At 36.4% G+C, this 12,515-nt stretch overlaps 2 protein-coding genes across 3 annotated transcripts in view; one reads left to right on the forward strand and one right to left on the reverse strand.

Moving 5' to 3' along the window:
- JCHAIN (joining chain of multimeric IgA and IgM) overlaps positions 1-12,515 on the forward strand; it is a 35,102-nt gene that overhangs the window by 11,459 nt on the left and 11,128 nt on the right. The gene's annotated exons all lie outside the window — the stretch shown is intronic.
- On the reverse strand, positions 5,734-8,700 carry LOC132519304 (ribosomal protein eL39-like 2; the record flags this gene model as incomplete). Its single annotated transcript, XM_060147239.1, has 2 exons — positions 5,734-5,958; positions 8,663-8,700. Coding segments are annotated over 2 exons (252 nt in total), but the record flags the coding sequence as incomplete, so codon positions are not given.

The raw sequence follows: 12,515 nt of genomic DNA on the forward strand, positions 1-12,515 counted from the left end.
TCTTCTTTGGAGAAATGTCTATTTAGGTCTTCTGCCCATTTTTGGATTGGATTGTTTGTTTTTTTGATATTGAGCTGCATGAGCTGCTTGTATATTTTGGAGATTAATCCTTTGTCAGTTGCTTTGTTTGCAAATATTTTCTCCCATTCTCAGGGTTGTCTTTTCATCTTGTTTATGGTTTCCTTTGCTGTGCAAAAGCTTTTAAGTTTCATCAGGTCCCATTTGTTTATTTTTGTTTTTATTAGAAAGTGTTAATTTATTTTTTATTTTATTTTAAAAATATTTATTTATTTGGTTGCACTGGGTCTTAGTTGCAGCTTGCTGGCTCCTTACTTACGGCATGTGGGCTCCTTAGTTGTGGCAGGTGGGCTCCTTAGTTGTGGCCTGCGAACTCTTAGTTGCAGCATGCATGTGGGATCTAGTTCCCTGACCAGGGATTGAACCCGGACGGCCTGCATTGGGAACACAGAGTCTTAACCATTGCACCACCAGGGAAGTCCCTTGAAAGTGTTAATTTAGTATGAGATAAATTGTACACATATGAAGAAGAGTGATAAAAATGGAAAGTAATATGCCAACTTGTGTAAAATGGTATAAAGAGATATAAGATGAATTTATTAGCAATGAAGAAACAGAGTAATGGAGTGAACAGAATGGGATGACGTGAAGCAGGGAAGACTTACTAAAATAAGTTTTAAAAATTTTAGGATTTTTGACAAAGATTGGCAGGAAGTAAAACGAAATTTATGGTGAGGAAATAACAGAGTAAAAAAGATTCTGAAACAGGAGTTAGCAAATCATATATAGGAAAAGGAAAGCAGACATATTTGACTAGAGCAGAGGCCTCCCTTGAAAATAAATTAGAATTGCCTTAAAGCAGCAAGGGACCAGACCACTGGAGTTAATGGATTGGAAGGAGTATTTTGTTGTTTGAGGGGTTTCCTGGAAACCTTGTTTATTATTGTGTCTCAAAAATTATCATGAAACCTAAACCATTGTTTTTCAAATGAATTTTTGGAGATAGGCTGTTTGTAAATTAGGACCAGCCCAGAAGGTAGTGTGGTGAGAGGGAAGAGCTCTGTATAATGGTCAAATGACTAATATGTAGTATCCCAAATAGCAATTCTGTGAAAAGCCACTGCAGGTGCAAGTTTATTTAAAAACAGACTACAACACAGGTGCAATTCTCCTTATAAACATTTAACCACAAAACACTACCCTGAAAGTCTATGTGGAAAGCCATTGGGAAAGAAAGATAATTCAGTTTCTTGTTTGTTTTAATTTTTAAAAGAGTTGAGGATGAAATTTCTTTCTCATAGTTTGAATTCTTTTTAAATTTAGTTTTTGCCTCCTGATATCTACATATAAATTTTACATATGCCGTGATTGGAGGCAGATCAATACTTGAAGAAATTCTGTATGCAAGAACCAAAATGTTTAGGGTTAAAAAATGTCAGTTAGAAGAAATTTCTCCATACAGATGTGAAAAAAATACTATTGATGACTTTTGGTTTTGTGGGAAGTGAAAGAGACTAGAAGTTAGGAGGCTTAATGCTCTACTGTTAGCTTTAGAATGACTAAGATTGATTGAAAAATTCAAAATAGATTCTAAACTTGTACAATTTAAATGGGAAAAAAGTTACTCTTATCAATATAAAGAAGTGCATGGTGTCATTACTATGGTTTTCCCTTTCATCATTTTGCTGTAGCTCCAGGGTTCTTTTTGTTTGTTTTTTGCTATTGTCCTGGGCAGGCCAAGCTCTTTCCTATCTTAGGCCTTATACTTGCTGTTTCCTTTCTTCTTGGGATAGTGTTTGTCTGAGTCTGTGGAAGGCAGAATAATGTCCCCTCAAAAATGTTCATGCCCTAGTCCCTAGCACCTGGAATCTGTTACCCATTACATAGCAAAAAAGACTTTCAAATGTGATTAAAGGTATTGGCCTTACAATGGGGAGATTATCCTCAATTATCTGGCTGGGCCCAATGGAATCACATGAGTCCCTAAAAGCAGAGAACTTTCCCTAGCTGGAAGCAGGAGAGATATGGCAAAAGCCCAGGTTAGAGACATTTGAAGCTTGAGAAGGACTTGACCCACTGTTGCTAACTTTGAAGATCAAGGGGGCCACTAGTCAGGGAGTGTTGTCAGCATCTAGAAGCTGAGAACAAACTTCAGCTGAGAGCAGGCAAGGGAATGGGGACCTCAGCTTTAAAAGTGCAAGGGACTGAATTCAACCAACAACTTGAATGAACTTGTCAGTAGATTCTCTACCAGAGCCTCAAGATAAGTTAAGACTCAGGCTGGCTGACACCTAGGTTTCCACATTGTGAAATCAGAGCAGAGGAATTAGTTTACCCAGACTTCTGACTTAAAGATCTGTGAGGTAATTCATTTGTGTTGTTTTAAGCCACTCAATTTATGATAATTTGTTATAGCAGCATAGAAAGCTAGTTCAGGCTTCTTCTCACTTGCTCCTGTTTCAGCTTAGATGTTACCTCTTCAGAGAGCCCTTTCCAGAGTATGTCTTCTAAAGTAGGCTACATCAACCCTACACCAGATGCTCTCTGTTACACTACAGTTGTCCTCTGGTATCCGTGGGGGATTGGTTCCAGGACCCCCTGGGGATACCAAAATCTGTGGATGCTCAAGTCCCTTATATGAAATGGGATTTATATAAAATGGGTCTGCAGATTGCGGATGTGGAACCTGTGGATGTGGAGGGCAGACTGTACTTTGTTTATCTGCTTCATTGCATTTATTGCAAACTGTGATTGTTTTATTTATTTTTCTCATCTGTCTTCTCCACTAGAGTATAATCTCTGGGAAGGCAGGGACAGGTTAGTCACGGTCAGCTGTATCTTAGCACCAAGGATACAACATATTAAATACATATTAGGTTGGCAACATACATTTTTTGAAAAGTAATTTTTGATATATAGGCATACCTTGTTTTATTACACTTTGCTTATGTTTTCTACAAATTAAAGGTTTGTGGTAACCCTGCATTTGAGCAAGTCTATTGGTGCCAACAATGTTTGCTCATTTTATGTCTTTGTGTCACATTTTGATAATTCTTTGACTATTTCAAACTCTCCACCAGCAAAATTACAACTTGCTGAAGGCTCAAATGATGTTTAGTATTTTTTTTTTTAGCATAAAGTACTTTTTTAAAAAAAATTTTTCTGGCTGCACCACATGGCATGTGGGATCTTAGTTCCCTGAGCAGGGATTGAACCCATGCTCATCTTAACCACTGGACCACCAGGAAGTCCCTAAAGTACTTTTAAATTAAGGTTAGTACTTTTTTTTTTTTAGACATAATGTTATTGCACACTAAATAGACTATAGTATAAACATAACTTTTATATGCACTGGGAAACCAAAACATTCATATGACTCACTTTATTGCAATATTCACTTTATTGCAGTGGTCTGGGACCAAACCTGCAATATCTCTGACGTATGCCTATAATAGTAAATGAAATAACTCCAAATGGGGTAGTAGAGACTATGTGACAAACCATAGTATATCGACATTATGGAATATTACATAACTACTTCAAAGGTTAACATGTGTTCTATATCAATTTTTGGAAATTGGTGTATAAAATATACCAGTGACAAAGAGGAACACAAAATAGTTTGCATAAATGTATAATCATTAAAATGCATTTATATAGACTTTTAAAGATTAGAAATTAATTTTGGAAATAAATTTAGTATTCTTAATTCTGCCCTTAATTCTAAGCATTTGCTTAACCTGTAATAATATGCAAAATGTGAGGCCATCATTTAATTCTTAATCTACAAAGTAGATCCAGGGTTAAGATTCTGAAAGGGAAGGGATAGGCATGCACTGTTTGGAGTGCTAATTGGTCTTTCTTTGATACTGACTGAATTATCTTTAATTTATTATGAATATATAAGTTATAAAGGATAATATAACAAACACCCATATACTACTACTTGATTCAAGAAATAAAACATTACAAATCCAATTGTAATTGCTTGTTTACTTCTTACCATTATTAAGCATATCTTTAAAATTTTTTTGATAATGATTCTCAGTAAGTTATATTTGCTTTTGTGGAATTGGAAGGAGAGTGCTCTACAGGTGTTTTGGGAAGTCCAGACCAACCCAGCCAGGAAGGATCTCCCCTTCCAGGGGAGAAATAGATTACCAGTAGATCAAGGGCTTTAGCTTGCATTTGTCATAGAAAAACTCCCTCTTTAATCTTTGTGAGTAACTTTACGTACAATGGATTTGTGGAACTTTGAATGACTATAGGATGTTTTGGGGCTTCTAGGATGTTTAAAATTAATTGGTAACAATTATATATTTATTATACTATTTATAAATACACAACGAATTTTCCACTTTTTTTTTGGCTGCGTCTGGTTGCAGCACGTGGGATCTTTGTTGAGGCACACGGGCTCTCTTGTTGAGGAGTGGGAGCTCAGTAGCTGTGAGGTGTGGGTTTAGTTGCCCCACGGCGCGTGGGATCTTAGTTCCCCGACCAGGGATGGAACCCGCATCCCCTGTGTTGGAAGGTGGATGCTTTACCACTGGAGCACCAGGGAAGTCCCCAGAATTTTCCACTTTATCTTGCTTCTCTTGGAGATCATTTTTGCAGTTAATGATTCTTGGATCTTTCCTCCAGTGCTAATATGATCTTCCCTCAGTTTATTTTCCTATGTTAATTCAAAAATTACTTTTGTATTGTCTAGTGTCTCAAAGGTATAGAAAATAGATATATAGAGAGAAGGTGTAAAGGCTTTGTTTCTGATGACTCTGTAACATATTTTAGAAGTTATTTTTTGGAGCTGATTTGGGCAATACTATTTACTACCAAAACCAGTTTTTCATATAAAGTTCAAGGGCAAATTGGAGCAGTGAATTGTTAATACTAAATGTAGAATTTAATCCATTAGAAGGAAAATCAAGAGTGTTGAGCTACTTCTTGGATTTAAAGCCAAGAAGGCTATTAAAAAATATCATCCTTTTAAGTGTTTAACTGGAAAACTGCCAGGATATCAAGGATCCTTTTATATTATGGAAGACTTTCAAGGAGAGAAATCACATGATATTAAAGATAGAGGCTAAGGAGAGATTGATTACTTATGGTAAGTATTCATGCTCTCCTTATGGATGAAATGGAGAATTACAGTCTGTGTGATAGTATGGTATTAACTTGATAGTATGGGTTAACTTGAAATGAACTACTATACCCAAAATGTGCTTATTAATGAATTGTTGTTAGCTTGGAGGGGGACTTTAGATGTATGCCATAGAAGTCTATCTTCAGCACTATGCCACTGTACATTTTTATTACTGACTTAAATGAGGATTCTGATGGCATATATATTAAGTTTGTAGATGCTGTGGAGCTAAGAGAAATAACTAATGTACCAGGTTTCAAAATCTGGACTCAAAAAGAATCTAATAGGTTGTAATGTTGGTCTGAGTTTAGTAAGAGAAAACTTAGGGACAAATGCTAAATCTCACACCCAATCCCAACTGTATGAGGAAGTTATTACTTTATAGAAACACTTATTATTTTTTTTCAACAAAAGGTTCACATATTTATTACTGAGCTACACAGTGAGCAGTGGTGAGGAAAGATCAAGAAAAGAGGAGAGAGCATCAAACACAGGCAGCTGTTCCAGACACTAATCATGTTCTGATGCTGTAAGATACAGTTGACCTTGATAGCATAAGTGTGGGCCACTTCATATGTGAGGCTCCTTATAGACCCAGCTTGGTTCTTCTCCAATGTCTTCTCTTAGAGTTGTACCTGATTTTATTACCAGGTTTTATTTGAATCCACTGGGGAATGGGACGATTCTGCTTTTGTTTCTTGGCCAGGAATCTCTTGATCCTGAAAGTCTTGTGAGAAGACATGGCGAGGAGCAAATCCAACCGCACATAGGATGGCGGACAAGAGAAAAGATTAGAAACACTTATTTTTTGAAAGAAGATTTTAGTTGACTGACATGTAATAGAAGCCAATAGAGTAACACAGTTGTCAAAAAAGAGATACTATAATCTTAAGTATCATTTATTGAAAAATGTTATATTCCTGCTGTGTTTTGTACTTGGTCAAATAACACTTGGACAGTTGTATACATATCTGGACATTACACTTTAAAAAGTGACATTGACACTATGGAGCCTGTCCAAAAAAGAGATGAATAGTATTAGAGGACCTAAAATTAGACACAGTTTTTCAATGCCTTGTGAAGATGTTCTCCATTCATCCTTTATTCAATAATATATTTTAGGCAGTCCTGTACTTCGTTCTTGGAAACAGAAGTGAGCAACAAGACAATGCAGTTCTCAAGGAGCTTTTATTCTAATGAGGAGGAGACAGATACTAAGTAAACAAAATAAGATATTTGAACAATGATAAATACTATGAGGAAAATAAAATAGAGTAATATGACAGTGACTAGTAGTTAAGATGATTAGCAATCAGAGAAATTGTCTCTGAGGCAATGACATTTGACTTGAGACTTCAGTGATGATGAGGGGCCAACCATGCAAGGATATGGAAAGTGTTTCATGCAGAGGGACTATAAAGTACAAAGGCCCTGCACAGAAGTAGCTGCTGGAGAATGATGAATGAAAGGGAGAGTTGTGGGAAATCAAGCAAGATAATGAGTTTGAATTTATTCTAAGTGTAATAAGAAGCCAGTAGAGGGTTTTAAGTCAGATATGATCTCATTTACCTTTTGAAAAGATCACTGCTGAGTGGACAATGAGTTATGGGGGTAAGACTGGATGTAGAGAAGAGTTTAGAGCAGAAAATAGTTTAATGAGTAATAAACATGAGACCATTTTTTCCTCCCAATCATTGCTTCCAATTACTGTAATTAAATTTTTCTTTGCCTTACCTTGACAAGGTTTTAAAAAGATTCAATAATTTTGGTAATTTTCCATTATAAATGTTTGGTTTATTTGCTGTGAACCTGTGAAACTGTTGTAAAAAGTAGTCTATTAAAAAAAAACCTCTAGTTCAGTCTAAAAACTTTTATCTCATACTTTATGGAAACACTTATTTTTAAAAGAGAAGTTTAGTTGACTGTATAACTGATAGAAGCCAAATAGAAGCCAACAGTATAACATAGCTGCCAAAAAAGAGATACTGTAATCTTAAGTAGTATTTATTGAAAAATGTTGTAGTGTTGCTTTTTGTTAATTTCAAGCCTCTGGCATCTAATTCAAACAAGATGGAATGGTAGAGACCAGGTTTGCCCTCCTGCCTGGAACAACTGACAAAATCTATGAAATAATGATTTTTAAGACATTGTAAATTAGGCAACAAAGGACAGTGATCTCTGAGAAACAGAAAACAGATGAGGAGACCTCTGCAATTGCCCCAGCTTGCTTCCTTGAAAGAATTTCTAGGCCATGGCTTCACTGGTGAAATCTGCCAAACATTTAAAGAAAAAAATAATACTAATTCTACACTCTTCCAGAAAATTGGGGAGGAGGAAATACTTTTAAACTTAGTCTATTGGGCCTGCATTATCCTGATAAAACCAGGCAAAGACATTACAAGAAAAGAACATTTCAAACCAATATCCATTATGAACATATATGGAGAAATTCTAAGCAAAATTTTAGTAAGTTGAATCTATCAATTTATAAGAAGGATATTACATCATGATTAAGTGGGGTTTATCCCAGGAATGCAAGGTTAGTTTAACGTTTAAAATCAATGTAATTTACCATATTAACAAACTAAAAAAGGAAAATCATATGGTCATCCAGTAGACAGAGAAAAAGCATTTGAAAAAATACAATATCCATTACTGATTAAAAAAAAAAACTCTCAGCAAACTGGGAACAGAAGGGAACTTCCTCAACTTGATAAAGGACATTCAAGGAAAACCTAACATCATGCTTAAAAAATGAATTCTGAAGATGTGAATGTTTTTAACAGCTTTATTGAGATGTAACTGGTATACAATGAACTGTACACATTTAACCATACAATATGATAAATTTTGACTTATATGTACACTCCTGAATTCATAACTACATCAGGATAGTGAACATATCCATCCTCCCTAAGAGTTTCCTCATGTACCCTTGTAATCCTACTCTCCCTCCCTTTTCTCCCTGTCCCTACCTTCCCAGGCAATCACTGATCTGCTTTCCATCACTATAGATTTGTTTGCATTTTCTAGAATTATTTATATTAAAACATTATGTATTTTATATGTAACACTTAATATAAAATTTAATATCATACATTAAAATATATTTTTAAAGAATCTTTAAAAATATATGATTATATATTTTATAATATATTTAAATATTTTAAATATACAAAATATATGGGATCATACAGTATGCACTCTTTTTGATAATTTTTCTGGCTACTTTCGCACAGAACAATTATTTTGAGATTCATCCACGTTGTTGTGTATCGCAACAGTTCATTCACTTTTATTGCTGAGTAATGGATATGCCACAATTTGTCCAGTTTTTTTTTTTTTTTTTGCGGTACGCGGGCCTCTCACTGCTGTGGCCTCTCGCGTTGCGGAACACAGGCTGTGGATGTGCAGGCTCAGCGGCCATGGCTCACGGGCCCAGCCGCTCCGCGGCATGTGGGGTCCTCCCAGACTGGGGCACGAACCCGTGTCCCCTGCATCGACAGGCGGACTCTCAACCACTGCACCACCAGGGAAGCCCTATCCAGTTTTTTTAATAGACATTTAGGTTGCTTCCAGTTTTGGGCTATTACAAATAAAGCTAACACTTTTCCCAAGTGTCCTTTGCCTCCCCCTCCAAGTCAGAAAAACTTTGGACATATTCTTTTTCTTCCTTTTGGCTTTATTGAGAAATAATTGGCATATAATGGTGTGTAAGTTTAATACATATATCACATTTTCTTTATTTGTCTGTGTGTGGACACTTAGGTTATTTCCACGTCTTGGCTATTGTGAATAATGCTGCAATGAACATGGGTGTGTAGATATCTCTTTGAGATAGTGATTCAGTTTCCTTCGGATATATACCCAGAAGTGGGCTTACTGGGTTGTAGAGTAGTTCTATTTTTAATTATTTGAAAATCTTCATATTGTTTTCCATAGCCACTGTATCAGTTTACATTCCCACGTACAGTACAACAGGTTTCCCTTTTCTCCACATCCTCACCAGTATTTGTTGTCTTTTGTCTTTTTGATAAGTCAGTTCAACAAGTATGATGTTATATCTCATTGTGGTTTTGATTTGCATTTCCCAGATGATTAGTGATGTTGAGCACCTTTTCATGTACTTGTTGGTGATTTATATGCCTTCTTTGGAGAAATGTTTATTCAAATCCTCTGCCCATTTTAAAATCAGATTTTTTTTTTGCTATTTAGTTGTATGAGTTCCTTATTTATTTTATATATTAATCTTTTATCAGATATGTGGTTTATGAATATTTCCTCCCATTTCATAAGTTGCACTTTCATTTTGCTGTTTCTTTTGCTGTGCAGAACCTTTTTAGTTTGATACAGTCCCAGTTGTTGATTTTTTTTCTTTTTTTGCTAGTGCTTTTGGTGTCATAGCCAAAAATTATTGTCAAGACCAATTACAAGGAGTTTTTTCCCATCTGTTTTCTTCTAAGAGTTTTATGGTTTTAGATCTTATGTTTAGGTCCTTAATCCATTTCAAACTAATTTTTGTGAGTGGTGTAAGGTAGAGGTCCAGTTTCATTATTTTGCATGTGAATATCCAGAAGAGACTGTCCTTTCTCCACTGAGTATTATTGTCTCTCTTGTCAAATATTAGTTGACCATATATGTGTGGATTTATTTTGGGGTTCTCAATTCTGTTCCATTTGTCTATGTGTCTGTTTTCATGCCAGTATCCTACTGTTCTGATTACTAATATAGATTTGTTGGATATTTTCATTCATACCTCATAAGGGTCATATAGCAGGAGCCCATATCAGTTTCTATGTTTCTACATGCCTGCAACCCAAGGGGATATGTGAAGCTCTCCCAGGAATGTTTTCCTTAAACTTCATTGCAACTGGTAGCCCCAAGTTGAGTTTGCATTTTCTGCAACTCAATAAGGCGTGACCAACATAATGTTGGTGATAATTGTTATGATGATGATAATAATCACTGGTACCTATTTAGCACTTAGCATATGCCAATATCTGTTTTAACTTCTTTATATGTAGTAATACATGTTAAGCCTCACAACAGTCCTATGAAATATGTATTGTTATTATCCCATTTTATAGAGAGGGGAATTGAAACATAGAGGTTAAATGATTTGACCAAGGTTTGCCTAGTGTCTCACAAATAGTAAGTGGTGGATTGGGTGGTAAACGCAAGCAGTCAGACTCAGAATCCTTTGTATTCCATTGGTCAAAAAGTTCATTCGGGCTTTCATAACATCTAGCAGAAAAACCCGAACGAACTTTTTGGCCAGCCCAATATTAACTATTATGTATATTGTTTCTCAGTTTCCCCTTCTTGCAGGGTTCTTGATCTCTTTATTTTCTTGATTCTCTCCCTCACTTACCTTTGGGGAGAAAAGAACACCTTGTCCTGCCCCCCTCTCAAAAGTAAAAGGGGGAAAATCTCTTACCACAAACAGTGCTATTTCCAAAAGGCCAACAGCTTCTGTGATAGCATTCCCCTTTTCCCTCCAAAGTTCTCTAAAGACTAGAGGATTGAACCTGGAAGTGGTGGGGTAGTGATGGTAGTAAGTTGAGTTCTGTTGCTTCTTGTTAAGTCTTGGAGGAAGTATCCAACTCTCTTTAGAATTTAGGGTACTTGGCCATTCTTGTTTGTCATCTGTGAGTCCGAGTTGCCAATGCTGGGGCAAAGGAAAAAATCACTTTTTATTACTGAGGCTATTATAGTAGTCTAGGAAAGAAGACAGAGGCTTGGACTAGGGTAGCAGTGAAAATGGGGAGAATCATAAAGTTGGGATATATTTTGGAAATAAAACCAACAAGACATGGTAGTAAATTGAATATGAGGGAGAAGAACAGAAAGGGATCAAAGAAGAGGATTTTGCCTTGAGTAACCAGGTAGATGGAGGTACCATTTACCGAGATGAGGAAGACTAAAGATGAAAAGAGATTGGAATGGAAGTGTGAGGGTGGCTTGTCATCAAGAGTACTGTTTTGCCTGGTTAAGTTTTAGGTGCCTGTATCAAATAGAGAGTTGGATACAGGAGTTTGCAGCTCGATGGGCAAGGTAAAGTCTACAGTTATAGATCTGAAAGTCACAGCATGTCCTATACTCAAAGCCATGGGATCAGATAAAATCAGTTAGGGAGAGGATGAGAGAAAAGAGAAGGCTGAGGATCAACCTTAATATTCAGAGGAAAACTCAGCAAAATACTGAACAGGAGTCATCAGTCAGATAGGAAGAAAACAAGGAGAGTGTATTGTCTGTGTCTCAAGAGAATCAAGTCTTTGTCATGATTTGAGTATCCTAAATATAATAAGCTATGTACAGAGGAAGTGAAGCATCGACCTATTTCAGATGGTTTTCTGAACTCAGGCTGTCTGCTGTATAGGAAATTGAAACAAAACTTGAGTGGGAATAAAGAAGGTGAGACTAAATTACCTTAAGATCTCTTTTATCCAAATGAGTCTACCACTGAAACTCTTACTGTAAGAATCATATGTTTAAATGTGGAAAAATAAACCATTTTTGGTGAAGAATTTAGAACATGGGGCTAAGCTCCCAATTATTTTTTTTTATTTTTTTTTTTTTGCGGTACGCGGGCCTCTCACTGTTGTGGCCTCTCCCGCTGCGGAGCACAGGCTCCGGACGCGCAGGCTCAGCGGCCATGGCTCACGGGCCTAGCCACTCCGCGGCATGTGGGATCTTCCCGGACCGGGTCACGAACCCGTGTCTCCAGCATCGGCAGGCGGACTCTCAACCACTGCGCCACCAGGGAAGCCCTAAGCTCCCAATTATTTAACTCACTTGAATGGATACATTTTTTAGTAGGAAGAACAAAATCAGAGATGAAGTGGTTTAAAAATTAAACCAGACCTACTAAAAAGATTAGGAAACAATTCACCTATAAAACATAAATAGAAGTGAATATAAGCCTCAGCTAAGTGATTTCCAATGTAAGCCCATTTGTTTAAAAAAATTACCTTTATTAGCTTCTGTCTCTTCCATTGTTAATGCTGCTAGTTATGTCTCCTCCCCACAGGCTTCTAGTCTACCAATTTTCAAATTTTAGTGTACATCAAAATCAACTGGAAGACTTTTTAAAAATACGTATTTCAAGGTCACATCTCTAGAAATTCTGATAGGGTGTAGCCAGGAAATCTATATTTTGACTAATACTCTAGGGAAGATGACCCCGGGACCACACTTGACAAAACACTTGTCCTGATCCTATGTTGCATGTATAGGTAACTCTCTTCTGGTAGCAAAAGTGCCACTTTGCACTGTCCACACTATTTTTATTAAAATAATTTATTTTAGATGCATGGTTACATAATAGAGTTACAAAACTATAAGGCTGAAAGAATAG

Source organism: Lagenorhynchus albirostris, chromosome 4 (genome assembly GCF_949774975.1).
Source record: "Lagenorhynchus albirostris chromosome 4, mLagAlb1.1, whole genome shotgun sequence".
Lineage (NCBI taxonomy): Eukaryota > Metazoa > Chordata > Mammalia > Artiodactyla > Delphinidae > Lagenorhynchus > Lagenorhynchus albirostris.